The following is a 14,650-nucleotide window of genomic DNA, read 5'->3' as shown; positions in this document are numbered from 1 at the left end:
ACTGCGCCTGGCCAGAAATACAAATTTATTTTGCAAATCCATAATAATTTATTCTACTTATCTAGCAGGACAAAATGAGATTAAAAGAAACCAACAGAAAAGATATATAAAACAAAACCTTAATTTTCTGAATTACAAAATAGGGATAATAAAGTTAATGGGCAGGATTAATTTATGTTACATCTAGAAACACTCCAGGGCAATGCCTGGCATGTAGTAAGTGCTAAATAAATTTCAGCTAATATTATTATTACCATTACATTGTTTACTAGTATAAAAATACATTTACTGGCTTTTTGAAAGCTGTCCTAAAGCACCTGGAGTGATGGCAATCAGGCCTCCAGTATGTTGGTGGAGACTGTGATTCTTAAATCCTCCAGGAGCTGAAATTTCTTGGTAGATGTTTTTACTTTCCAAAGACAGACTATAATACATCTCAATAATTATTGCTGTATTAAAAGAGGTAAATGCCCCTTAGTAAGCTACCAGAGCCACAAAACAGTACAAGCAAATGAAATGTATAATAATTGTAACTCAGAACAGGTCCAACAGAAGACACATAGATTATGTATATATGTATGTATTAATTTATTTATTTAATGGAGACTGGGTCTTGCTTTGTTGCCCAGGGTGATCTCAACTCCTGGCCTCAGCAATTCTCTTGCCTTGGCCTCCCAAAGTGCTGGGATTACAGGCGTGAGCCACCATGCCTGGCCTATATAATTTTTAAATGATCTAACAGGCACACATTAAAAAGTAAAAAGAAATGAGTGAAATTTATTTTAATGTAATATTTCAAAATGTAATAAAGGTGAAAAACATTAAGATATTTTACATTCTTCTTTTTCATTCTAAATCTTTGAAATCCAGTATATTTTATACTAACAACACATCTTAAATTGGACTAGCCATATTTCAAGTGCTCAATCACCACACAGGTAGTGGCTACTATACTGGACAGCATAGGTTCAGACTTCAGCAAGGAGGTTTTCAAATAGGGAGAGTCTCCCAAAACCGAGGTTTTAATGATGATCTATACACTTTATGTCAAAATGAATTAGGCTGCCTCCTTACTATCAAAGAAATGCACACCACAACCTAGAGCTTCAGTTATTTAACCAGTAATACCATTCTTAAGGCAGAGTCACAAAAGAGACCTTTTAGCATCAGTATCACAGAGCTTTAGAGGGTCAAAAACACATCAAGTTGGACCATATAAGTAAAAGAGCTCCAGATTTGATAATATAAGCAATGAAGGCTCCAGACATAATGGTTTCTAATGATATTTGAACTGAACCAGAACAAAAACGTAGAATTTTTAAAAATTCAAACCATATGCTAGGATTTAGAAATTTTAAAAAATCAGTTCTTGAATATGATGGAAGTAGAGGTCTATATATTTAGGAACACAGAACCTGGCTACCTGGCTACATAGTTCCATTCACTCCTCAACTAGAGAAAGAAAGTTCATTCAGCTACTCCAATATTTAGTGAACAACTATTGAGTAAATCCTGTACTCTTAAGTGCTGAACTCAGTGTTGGGATGATGATGATAGATACTAACATGTATTGAGAACTTATTATGTTCCAAGCATTGCGTTAAGCATTGTACATGGTTATTCATATTTCCATTTTATAGATAAAAAAACTGAGGTACAGATAGTTAAGTATATCCAGGTCATGTCAGGCAATCTGGAAATCTGGTTAAAAAGCCCATGCTCTGAAATACTATACTATATTGCCTCTTTAGAAGTAAGAGTTGGCCTGTGTCATCACATAGTCGAGAGTCTACTGGGAGAGAAGGAAACGGTGTGCTCTCTGAGCTGAGGCAGATAATCAGAGAAAGCTTCTTGGAAATGAAGACTTGTTCATTTCTTCATCTGAAAAACTGAAATAAAGTTATTTACCCTTCAGGGATGTTACAAGAGCTCAACAAGTGAACTTATATAAAGAAGGCATAGTACAATGCCTGATAACTATTATTCTAATTATCTATCCTGTTTACTGGCCCAAGACCAGGATAACCAACAGGCCTGACAGGATGTGGCTTTAACTTCCTGATGTTCTTGCTAAAAGGACAGAGACAGGAAGGAAATGGAAGCTAGTAGATGACAAAATATTAACTCCTGCCTCAGCATAATTTACCACCACATTATCCAAGTGACTGAAGCAATCTCTTAGTATGTTTCATCTTTTCCACTGCCAAGAACTTCCCTAACTGAGGCATTTTACTTTCATAACAACAGCTCTCAAGAATGGGTCCACAGACAGTTTTTAAGTGTCTGGGAACTCCTGAAATAAATACAAAATAGTATCACAGATATACATGTTATTTTTTTCTGTGGGCAGGGTATAACAGTCTTCACCAGATTTTCAAAGGAAATCCTTGACACAAAAACAGGTCTGCAATTACCATATGATTAAGCAATTCCACTTTTGCAAATATACTACAAAGAACTGACAGCAGGGTCTTGAAAAGGTATTTGTACATTCATGTTCATAGCAGCATTATTCATAATAGCTAAAATGTGGAAGCAACCCAAATGTCCATCAATAGATGAACAGGTAAACAAAATGTGGTATGTAAGTACAATGGAATTATTATTCAGCCTGAAAAAGGAAGGAAATTCTGACATATGCCACAACACAGATGAACCCTGAGGACGTTAAGCGAAATAAGATAGTCATAAAAAGACAAATATCTCGTCATTCTGCTTATATGAGATAGTTACAGTATTCAAAATCAGAGAGACAGAAAATAGAATGGTGGCTGCTCTAGGGAAGGGCAAGGAAAATGGGAGGGAGTAGAGTATGGGGAGTTATTGTTTAATGGGTATGGGGTTTCAGTTTTATAAGATGAAAAGAGTCTTGGCAATGAATGGTGATGATGGTTGCACAACACTGTGAATATATTTCTTTTTCTTTTTTTGAAACGGAGTCTCGCTCTTGTCACCCAGGCTGTGGTGTAATCTCGGCTCACCATAACCTCCACCTCCAGGGTTCAAGCGATTCTCCTGCCTCAGCCTCATGAGTAACTGGGATTCCAGGCGCCTGCCACCACGCCCAGCTAGTTTTTGTATTTTTAGTAAAGACAGGGTTTCGTCATGTTGGCCAGGCTGGTCTTGAACTCCTGATCTCAGATGATCCGCCGGTCTCGGCCTCCCAAAGTGCTGGGATTACAGGCATGAGCTACTTCGCCTGGCCATGTGAATATATTTCATACCACTGAATTGTTTATCTAAAAATGGTTAAGATGATAAATTACTATGTTATGTGTATTTTACCACAATTTTTTAAAGTGGGAAAAAAAAACACTAAGTCTGCAGAATATTTAAAAAAAAAATCAGCCCACTAACCTTAATGGTCCTGTGAGGATTTAAAAACCTTTTATATATAAAATCCTTTTCTTTTTCTCTTTTTTTTTTTTGAGACTGAGTCTCACTCTGCTGCCTAAGCTGGAGCACAGTGGCATGACCTCGGCTCACTGCAACCTCTGCCTCCCAGGTTCAAGCGATTCTCATGTCTCAGCCTCCTGAGTAGCTGGGATTATAGGCATGCACCACCATGCCTGGCTAATTTTTGTATTTTTAGTACAGATGGGATTTCGCCATGTTGGCCAGGCTGGTCTCAAACTCCTGACCTCAGGTGATCCACACGCCGCAGCCTCCCAAAGTACTGGGATTACAGGTGTGAGCCACTGTATCCGGCCTAAAATCCTTTCCTATAGTCTTCAAAATAAGCAATTATTCAGAAGGTCTTTGCCGTAGTTCAACATTTAACACATGGCTTCTATTCTGCCATAAATTTTGCAGAAAGTAAGTCTTGGAAATATTCCAATATTTATAATATACTTTGAGTCATTCATTCAACCAACTAGGTTATACTAATTCCACGGGGTTAAGTAATGTGTGTGTTAATTTCCAGGCCTACCAAAATGAACAAGACATAGCTCTTGCCCTTAGGAATTAAAAATTTTCCAAAAAAGCGATATAAATTACTATAAACAGTAGAAAATACAACAATAAAGGAATAAAGCCTCTGGAAGAAGAAAAAAGAATAACTAACAATCTGAAGATTTTATGGAAGGCTTGACAGAACAGACAATATTTAAGATGCGTCTTGAACATGAAAAAAACTTTATAAGGTAAAAGGTGTGCTTCAGGCAAAGGGGAACAGTAGGATCAGAGGCACAGAGGAATAAAAGTGGTGGTATGTTGAAGTAAGAGGTAATAAACCCATCTATCATACAACTGGAGAAAGGGAATAAAGCTGAAAGAGTACATTCGAGTACTGTACTGAGCACTCAGAGTACAAAGAGCAAACACACTGTATCTGTTCTCAAATAGCTTTACAGTACCATAAGGGAGCATACTGTGAGAGGTGGCTAAGACAGAAGAATGGTCAGGATGCCAAGTGAACACCATGAAGGATGAGCCTTTACGCCATGTTCAAAGAAGTGAACTGGATTCAGCTGGAGATGGGAAGTCACTGAGGGATCTGAGTTGTATTTTATGTATCAGTTGGAAGTAGGATGGTCCAAAGGAGGAAAAGACTCAAAGCAGGGGACCAATGAGGAGGTCATAGCCATGATCCAGATAAAATATAAAGGCTAAAACTAAGAAAGAAACATAGAACAGAGAAGACAGATTTCAACAATATTGAAAAGATTATTTTCTCATCTATTATAAGCTAAACACTAGGGATACAAGCAGCCCCTGTGCTTAAGAAGCACATAATCTAGTTGGGGATTAAAAAAACACAGAATTACAACAAAGTATGATAAATGTTATAACAGTTGTAAATATAAAGACTACATAAAATAGGCTCTTAAATAAGACTTGAAGAGAGAATAGAGGTTGGGAGGTAAAGTCAAGGAAGGCTTCATCTCCCAGAGGAAATGATGTCTAAGGTGAGATTTGAAGAGTGAGAAGTTGATTAGACAAAAGGGAAGATAGGAACAAATTCAAGAGACACTGCAAAGGTAGAAGACTGAAGATGAGAAGAAGAAAAATCTTAGGTTTCTAGCTTGAGTGACTAGGTGAATGGTGATGTCACTGACAAGGGAGATAGAAAACAGAGGTGAGGGGACAATCAGGCAAGTCATATCCTACTAGATATTCAGATGAAAACACTAGTAGGCAATGAAAAATACAGGTCTTGAGCACAAGTAAGAGATTCGGGTATTTGATGAGTGTTATATGACAACTACCTGTATTGCTTTTCCTTAAGTTAAAAATATCGTACCAATTTGATCTAATTGGCATAATTAAGTCAATTAATTAATAGCAAATGTTGAAGAAATCACAGAAAAATGTTTAAAATATACCAAAAGGTATCTCGCCTCAAGCTCCCAATGTCTTATATTTTCTACTAGAAACAATTTGGGCCGGGCGCGGTGGCTCAAGCCTATAATCCCAGCACTTTGGGAGGCCGAGACGGGCGGATCACGAGGTCAGGAGATCGAGACCATCCTGGCTAACATGGTGAAACCCCGTCTCTACTAAAAAATACAAAAAACTAGCCAGGCGAGGTGGTGGGCACCTGTAGTCCCAGCTACTTGGGAGGCTGAGGCAGGAGAATGGCGTAAACCCAGGAGGCGGAGCTTGCAGTGAGCTGAGATCCGGCCACTGCACGCCAGCCCAGGCGACAGAGCGAGACTCCATCTCAAAAAAAAAAAAAAGAAAAAAAAAAAGAAACAATTTGGTGAACTAAAGATGAAAACAAAGACAATGAAATCTCATTTTCTGACCAATAACAAAGAACATTCTTTACCCAACTAACTCAAGTTTATATACTGCTTTCAATATTTCCACTGGTTTGCAATGCTTAAAACAAAATATGATTCTAAAAAACATATTCCTTTTTTCATTATGCATTTATCTATTTCCTGAATTTTACAATGAATATGTATTATAACTATCATTAAGACAAAAGTATTGTAAAGCACTATATTCATTATACAGTAATTACAATTTCACATCATACATGCTGTTTACTTACAGGTTTGATCCCTGTAAGACTTTTGAGACGAGTCTTACTCTGTTGCCCAGACTGGAGTGCAACGGCTCACTGCAACCTCTGCCTCCCAGGCTCAAGTGATTCTCCTGTCTCAGCCTCCTGAGTAGCTGGAATTACAGATGTGCACCATCACGCTTGTCTAATTTTTGTATTTTTAGTAGAGAACGGGCTTTGACCATCTTGGGCAGGCTGGTCTCGAACTCTCAAGTGATACACCTGCCTCAGCCCCGCAAACTGCTGGGATTACAGACATGAGCTACCACGCCCAGCCCCTGGACTAAAACTAAGTATCTTCATCTCAAAACCAAAGAACTGGCTAACATTTTATCAGGTAACAATTTAGTAAAAGCCACAAACAAAATCTGTTTAAATTATTTTTTCTTGTTTTGTAGTCACACTCATCACATCCTTATTATATATTAATAAAAAAATTAGGCCAGGCACGGTGGCTCAAGCCTATAATCCCAGCACTTTGGGAGGCCGGGATGGGAGGATCACGAGGTCAGGAGATCGAGACCATCCTGGCTAACACGGTGAAACCCCGTCTCTACTAAAAAAATACAAAAAACTAGCCGGGTATGATGGCGGGCGCCTGTAGTCCCAGCTACTCGGGAGGCCGAGGCAGGAGAATGGCGTAAACCTAAGAGGCGGAGCTTGCAGTGAGCTGAGAGCTGGCCACTGCACTCCAGCCTGGGCAACAGAGCCAGACTCTGTTTCAAAAAAAAAAAAAAATTAAAGGCTGAAGAATTTTAACTTTGCACGGAAAAAACGGTCATTCACAAAAATAAAAACCAAGGTTTTTATAATGTAATATCTTGAAGATTTGGTGATAATGACCTAATACAACTATTTACAAAAGCATATTTTAACAACTATAATTTTAGCATGGGGATGAGTCTGACTATGACACTAATGGAGTTGACAGATTATGTAAGTTGCCTACACTGTAGATCTCACCTAAAATAAAAGTCTAGCAAAAATATTTTCACAAATGCCAAATCATGTATAAATACATCACACATTTATAAAATGTGACTACACCCTAAAAACTAACAAGGTTTTGAAATTCTCTGATTTTCATAACAAGACAGTCACAAAATATTAGGTACGTTATTTTCATGTTGCCAGCTGTCATTTACTATATTAAGACTGCCACTGGTACAACTTAACATTATAGTTACTAAAAGTTATTGAAAGATTAGTTGACCAAAGTGTAACAAATAATGTTTTCAACAGTAAGAGCATTTTATCTATGATGCTCTAATTCCCATTAAAATTCATTATAGAAATATTTTATACATTAAACAAGTACACTTGAAGTCAAATCAAGCAAGTCCTAGAATATTGGTGTATGTATCCATTTTCATAGGCTTAAGAGGCCCAGAAGATAAGTTATTTTCAAATGTACCTACTATAACATGTATATAACATATATAGGGAAGCAAAAATGTTTATGGACCACATGAAAATGAAAAGCCTAAACACCATTATAGATTCAGTAATTAAGTGTTTACTACTTCTATTTTGAACCAAAGTCAAAAACTTAAAAATCCTAATGAGTGGCAGAATTGTACAACAGAAAGAATGCTGAACTTATACAACCTGGTTTTGATACCAGTACTGTCTCTTAACGTGACGTGTGACTCTGGATTTGATTTTTTTTTTCCCATGAGTAAGGACAAAATTAAACTATACAATCACCATGAAGGGTTTTTTGTCCTGGTCGGATTTCCGTATTAGAAGTTTTATGTCATAGGAAAAGACCAATAAGCCAATCCAATTAGACTGAATTTCAGGTCTTTTCCAGGAAATGCCAGAAGAGAGGCGCTCTTCACCAAACTTGAAATTATAAGTACATGTAGCTAGATGTACTATAGCCCTCTTGCCAAAATAAGGAGAAAGTCTATCTGAGAATGAAATTAACCCACTGGAAATGGAAACAAGAAATGGAGAGCAAGAGAACTGATTATATCATCTGAGCCTCAATATCAAGGAATGCTTTTAAGCCAGCCCTACCTTTGAAAGGTTTCAGTTTCACAAGTCAATAAATTTCACTCTTTAAGTTAGTTTGGGTTTAGTTCTTTCTTACAACTGAAAAATTCTAACAACCAGTTTTTCTACAGAAATCTCAATATAGTCTCACAGATAAGGTTAAGATCATTGCCAAATTCTTGCCATATAAGGCAGTTAACTCATTTAATCTCCTTATGTCTCAGTACTGTCAGTAAAATGAAGTATATCAGCCATTATCTGCTTCAAAGTGTTGTGAGGGTTAAAAAAAGAAAAAGATTGGTGTGAATATTTAGATACAATGTCTTGTAGACAGAAAAATTGTCTTATTTTTAAAAAGTTATTTTATAGTCATTTTTACAATCAGTATTACTACAAAGTTTCCAGGGAACACGGAAATTAAGGAAGTACCAATACTATCTGCTATACTCAGATTCAAATCTAATTGTATTTGAGTCTTTCCTACATAGTACCTATGTATAAGAAAGAAGATTCAACTTAGAATAAAGTAGTCCTGGGATCAGGTATTAGCTCTACAGCTGACAAGCTTGTATCATTTTGGGCAAAATAATCTAAGCATCTTAAGTTTCTTACCTGTAAAATAGAAACACCACCACCTATCTCAAATTACAAGGTTTGTGTGAGGGTCAAATAATAATTATGAAAGCTCTTGGCATGGTGTCTGAATTTAACATTCCATCTATTAAATGTATTAAATGATAACATTTTTCTAATATGTTATTCAAATATCTAAGGTTGGAGAAAAACTATTTTTCAGTCATTCTAGGATATACATGTTTTCGTATTTTTCTCTAAATGAAACCAAACAGTACCTTATAGTTAATGGCATGTCATTGTTTATTTGGAAGTGACTTTTCAGTGGTACATAAGTATATAGTGTGTCCTGCAATTAAAGGCTGCCTCATATATGATGAAGTACCCTAACTCCGTTCAAACAGAACTGTGGTACTTAACCAGATAAGGTAGCATTTATCAAAATATACATTAGAAACAGAAAGGTGTGTGTGGGAGGAGGTTGTATACATATATACATGTATGTACTTTGTGTATGTGTGTGTGTGTGTGTGTGTGTGTTTATGAGTAGGCTGTAATTTTGCTTTACATACCTCTGTAGGTCAACTATTTCATTGTTAAGAGTATCTAGTTCCTTAATAGCAGAGAAATCTGCAACAGGACTTGATCCTATGATGTTCTAAAAACAAAAAGTTCACAATTATACATTACTATAACATTATGCAATATATAACAAGACACTAAAAATATTAAAGCTCTACCCAGATACAAAGTATTTCATATTTTACTCTATTACTGACACTTTCCATTAAAAAAAATCATATCCAGTGCAATTATATATAATTTTATACTTAATTATATAGTAAGACATTTACATTTCCCTTAAATTCTCTGAAAACTGTTATTCTATACTACGTACCCCATCCCCACCTCCAATCTGAATGTCTTTGTCACTTGATCCTAGCCTGTTCAGAACCTTGCAGTAAAAGAGATGCCAGATTCATAAACTAATTCCTCCACCGAAGTATAAATTCTTAGAAAAATTGATGGTGATTTATTTGTATTTGTATTTGTTGAATCTCAGAACTATAGTAGTGGCTGATTTTATTTAATTCAAGGAATTTATACTTTTTTTACATACTATGTCTATTTTATTTAAAGTAAATCATCATTCTACAAACTGTGACCTTCTATAAATGTAAGCTATTGTTATAATTAACTCTTCAATAGAATATGTTCTTAAAATATGTGGCCTCCCATTGAGTTGTTTCTACCTTGGCTCTACGTCCTTTGTAAACTATCGTTGACGCCCCAGAGAGCTGGTTGAAGTCAGAGCGAAAAAATAAATGCTTCCTCAGACATTTCATCTACACCCAATGCTACAACCAGATTAACAAATAACAGGATAATTACCATCTGGAAATGTTAAAACTGAGGCCTGAACATGTAAAAACTAAGATATACTGCTGACTTTATATAATATAACAGAACATAAGACTTAGTGTTAATACTTAATGTTGTTGTATAGTTAATTTACATCAACAGCTTGCACAATAGAAGAAACCTAAAAGCACACAATATCTCATCTCCTCACATTTATATACTCATTTACAATTCACTAAGCACTTTAAATTCCACTAGTTAATTCTCAACACTAATCTGTAAAGTGGGCAGTAGGTAGGGCAGATATTATTATTAACTCCATTTTAGAACTGAGGAAACAGATTAAATGACTTGCTCAAAGTTGAACCCAGCCAATACGCAGTTTAATCAAGAGTCTTCTGATTAAAGTGCTATTTCACGCAATGCCCCCAGTGGCACTTGCATATCAAGATCATTTAGGTAAATAAAATTATTACTCTAAAAGTAAATTTGATAAAACAGGTACATCAACAAAATTTAGCAAGTAATTCCTTTTATATTTCTTTATGCCACACTGCACTTTTAGTACTAAGCTGTTTTGACTATCAGTACTAAAATTCATCTAGGAAGATTTAATACTAATCTCAATTTTATATTAATTATAGCTTTGTATGAAATACACCTCTTATTTTCTGTGTTCCACTGATACACAAAAACGTATCAATGTTAAATTAAATTAGGTGTTTTAAAGTGGATTTCTGAATGTGACAAGTATTCACTAGTATTTTAACTCTGTCTAAACCTGACCTATGAGCTAGGCCTGGCCAGACAGCTAAACAAAATGAAACATTAGCACTTGGTCTCACTTTTATCAGCAGGAGTAACTTACTTCACTTAAATGTTATGAAAAATTTGCTATCAGAGGGGCAAATGTACCAAAGAACTTGTGACTACCCCACCTCCTCTGTCACTCTAACTCAAAAAAAAGGTGACTCACATTTTATAGTCTTCACTGTAAAATTATCATCAAATAAGAAGATAGAGTGAGACAAATTAGTTTAACCTCAAACAAGCTAGAAAGTGACACCTCAGATACTGAAAAAAGTTTAGTTAATATTTTATGTAGCATTTGAAGGATATATGAGGAAAAATATATAGCATGTCCCCTTCTTTCAAAATGTTTTCTCTCACCCTATCTTGTATATTACACAAAAATTCCACTTTGATGATGTTAAGTGGATCAGAGAGCCTAGGGAAGGTAGGCTAAAATGCACACAAGGACCAAGTGACATGTGACAAAAGCATGCTGTTTAGGAATTTTCTCTTTTTTGCTGAATAAAAAACCTCTCATTTCAAAATGTATCTTGTAAACCAAAAACTACAAAGCTAAAAAAGGCATAAAATAAAGCTCTAACCTTGAGAGAGAGTAGAGTTAAGAAACTGACAGTACAAGAAAGGCGAAAAGCAGAGTGCTGCAGAATGGAAAAAATAGTCCAAACTAGAAAAAACACAGAAAGGAAAGCAACATTCAAAAAAGGATTAGTCAAAGCTGCAAAAAATGCAGTACTAAAAAAAACAGATTAAAGAGAAAAGAGGTTATTTGAAAGATAAAACAATGCAAGTTTTCATTTTTAAAGTTAAAATTTTGGGTTAATAGATAAGACAGCAGTGATAAATTCCCATTTCCATGAATAATGTTGGTGTCTGACATAAAGAGACAAATGTATCTATGATCTAGTGAATGAACTTCAGACAACTGTATACCTCATGCAACTTCAAGCATCTACTAACATAGAGACTTCAATGAACAAACTTAATTTGCTCCAGAAATTTCTGTCGTATCTGTAATTTGTGTTGGTAGGCAACTGAATAGTTTATAAAATGAAGAAGGCGAAAAAAAAAAAAAAAAACAGTCTGCATAGGTGAAAGAAAGCATGAAACAACACAGTATTCCATAACTGAGGTACAGTTATATAGCAAAGAGCAAAAATGCAAATTCAGTAACCTTTATCTTTCTGGGTGGCATCACTTTCAGTCTTTTCCACAACTTAAGGGACCCATGTCCATAAGGAATCAAAAAATTCACAAAATGCCCCCCCAATAACTCACAAAGCAGATAATATTTATTTTATTACAAATAAGGACCAAAACTACTGCAAGTAACTCTCCATACCTGAGTTATAAATTCCATTTAGTTTACTTAAAAAATCCAATTTTCTTTCTTTCTTTCTTTAAGAGACAGGGTCTTGCTCTGTTGCAAGACCCTGGGTTCAAGTGATCCTCCTGCCTCAGCCTCCCGAGTAGCTAGAACTACAGGTAAGTGCCAATGCACTTGGCTGATTTTTTTGTTTTTGTAGAAACAGGGTCTTGCTATGTTGCCCAGGCTGTTCTGGAACTCCCGGCCTCAAGTGATCCTCCCATCTCGGACTCACAAAATACTGGAATTACAGGTGTCAGCCACTGTGCTCGGTCCCAGTTTGATTTTTGTTAAGCTTTCTAAATTGGGATTTTTAAGAACCATGTGACAAAATTAATTCAAAACCCAAAATATTCTATATTTTAAAGAGCTCTCCTCATACCACACATTTGACAACTCTTATTACTGTGTAACAACCCTGTAAAATCGCCATAGCCATGGTTACTTTATAGGCCATAAGAAATTTAAAAATACAAAGTATTTATTTTTGAAGGCAAATAGCCACTATGGTATGCAAGTCCTTTCAAAGGTCTACTAAAGGCCAAGATATTGTAAATGCATCATACTAGGAAGGGTTTCTACATGAGAGAAAAATCAAGGCATGACTAAAACAATGAAGTTTTGAAAATTCTCACTGCTGTCCAGAAACCAAAACTAGGTAAAACCCACTTCTAGCTGTTCAAATATGAAATTCAGCAGTACACTCAGGAATAAAAGGTCATCTATGGCAAAAACCACACAGATATATCCTCAACATAATGTTTTCCTTGGAAGTTTTTTTGATGTAAAATTGGCACCAAGCAACCATCATATGCAAGATTCTGTTTTCAAATCCGTATCATTTTATGTAAGAGTGAATCATCAAGTAAAACACAGTAATTTAATTTTTATAGCTTTCCTTTTATAATCTATTCATGAAACTTAATTCACAAATCCAGCAAAGGAAAAATAAGTCCACATTTTTCCAATTTTAAGATTGGAAATATAGTTGTCATGTTTAATGAATGGCGTAAACAAGCTACTAGCCAAGGATGTTATACAAGGCACTCCAACATATTTATAGGCACAAACTAAACCACAAACAGTATACTGTTCTGCTCTTAGCCAGATACATTTTCTCTTCTATTCCATCCAAATTGAATCTGTACTTTGACATAGTATTTGTTCCTTTGAAATTAATGCATTCAGGTTTTCTTTTAAGCTTTCTTACCTTTCGTAAACTGGCCCTGTCTGATGGTGGAATCATTTCAGGAGTAAGAACGTGAGGAGGATCAATGCCCTTGATTAACTTCTGACTGATTAAGTGAAAAGCCAAGGCAAACTGATCCTTTGAAAGCTTCCCACAGTCCTTTGTGTCGCATAATGACCTGCACAAATAAACAAAATAAACGGTATATAAGTGCCACAACTGCAAAAAGTCCAGAGAGAAAGTACCACTATGCAGCTTTTTAAAAATAATGTGGTGAATTTAAAAAGACAGTCACACCAACTTGCAGGTTATTAAAAACTCACTCAACTGTTCGAAGAGGTAGATCAGCTAAGATGGTAAAAAGAAAATGTTCACCCTGGTGCTGAGCAAGAGCCTCTAATCTGGGTTTACACTTTGCGTTTTCTTACCAATTTTCAGAACCACTATACAGTAAAAGTTGTGGTGGGCCAAAGAATTCTAACATTCCTTACTCCCAACACATTTTTAACATTAAAAGATATTAAAGATAAAACCTAAGTCTCAACAAATTTGATTCACTGGTGGCATTAGAAGGAGTCTAAAACAAGCACAATTTTCATGTTGCTATGCCTCCTGCAACTCTTGGAGTAGGAGGATACAAGGATCACCAAGCCAAAGCAGAATGAACAGCTGCAAATGGAAATCACATGTGAGGAAAAGGCAGCAATCTGGAAAGCTTTACACAATCACTTGAAGAGAAACAGCAAACGTTTTACTCTATTTTCTTTTTCTGCAAGTAAAAAAAAGAAGTTCAGCTTTCTGAAATCCTGATCTGTTTAACTCATTGAAGGCCAGTAGGGTCTGATGAAAAGACTACATACTTAAAAAGACTATGTGTCACATAGATCTTAAATTCCAGCTTTTCTACTTATTTCTTCTTGTAACCCTGGCTAAATTTTTTTAACCTCTCCAAACCTTAGTTTCCTCATCTATAAAGTGGAGACGATAACACCCATCTTGTAAAATTACTATGAGAATTAAAGACAGGATATATAAAAAGTTTGGGCACATCAAGCCAGTGACAGCTGCCATTTATTGAGTATAGTGCCTACCCTAGGCACTCAATAGTGGCAGCTACTACTAGTTATGCATATTTAATCTTTCCCAGTCTTGGGTTCTTGTTTCTTTTAAGGCAGATCTACTTACTGTCTGCCTCCGTTCTTTTCTAAGTTTCTCTTTACAACTATGTGGTTCAACTTTTGAGGTTTCTGCCTCTTGAAAACCTGAAGATAACCTCTGGTATCGTTAGTTGGATTGGCAGCAGACACATTATAAAGCATTTTCTTTTTTTTTTTTTTTT

General features: G+C 35.7%; 1 protein-coding gene across 3 annotated transcripts in view; it reads right to left on the bottom strand.

Annotated features, from left to right (window-relative positions):
- EPS15 (epidermal growth factor receptor pathway substrate 15) overlaps positions 1-14,650 on the bottom strand; it is a 164,535-nt gene that overhangs the window by 66,816 nt on the left and 83,069 nt on the right. For all 3 annotated transcript variants that reach the window (XM_023188907.3, XM_023188925.3, XM_026454167.2), the window contains exons 11-12: positions 13,333-13,489; positions 9,157-9,242 (exon numbers count right to left, since the gene is read on the bottom strand). In XM_023188907.3, coding sequence (XP_023044675.2) covers positions 9,157-9,242; positions 13,333-13,489 — 243 coding nt within the window. The remainder of the gene's footprint in view (positions 1-9,156; positions 9,243-13,332; positions 13,490-14,650) is intronic.

This window comes from Piliocolobus tephrosceles, chromosome 1, assembly GCF_002776525.5.
Source record: "Piliocolobus tephrosceles isolate RC106 chromosome 1, ASM277652v3, whole genome shotgun sequence".
NCBI classification, from domain to species: domain Eukaryota; kingdom Metazoa; phylum Chordata; class Mammalia; order Primates; family Cercopithecidae; genus Piliocolobus; species Piliocolobus tephrosceles.
The sequence above is the reverse complement of the archived record's forward strand: the minus strand, read 5'-3'. Positions and strand labels throughout refer to the sequence as shown.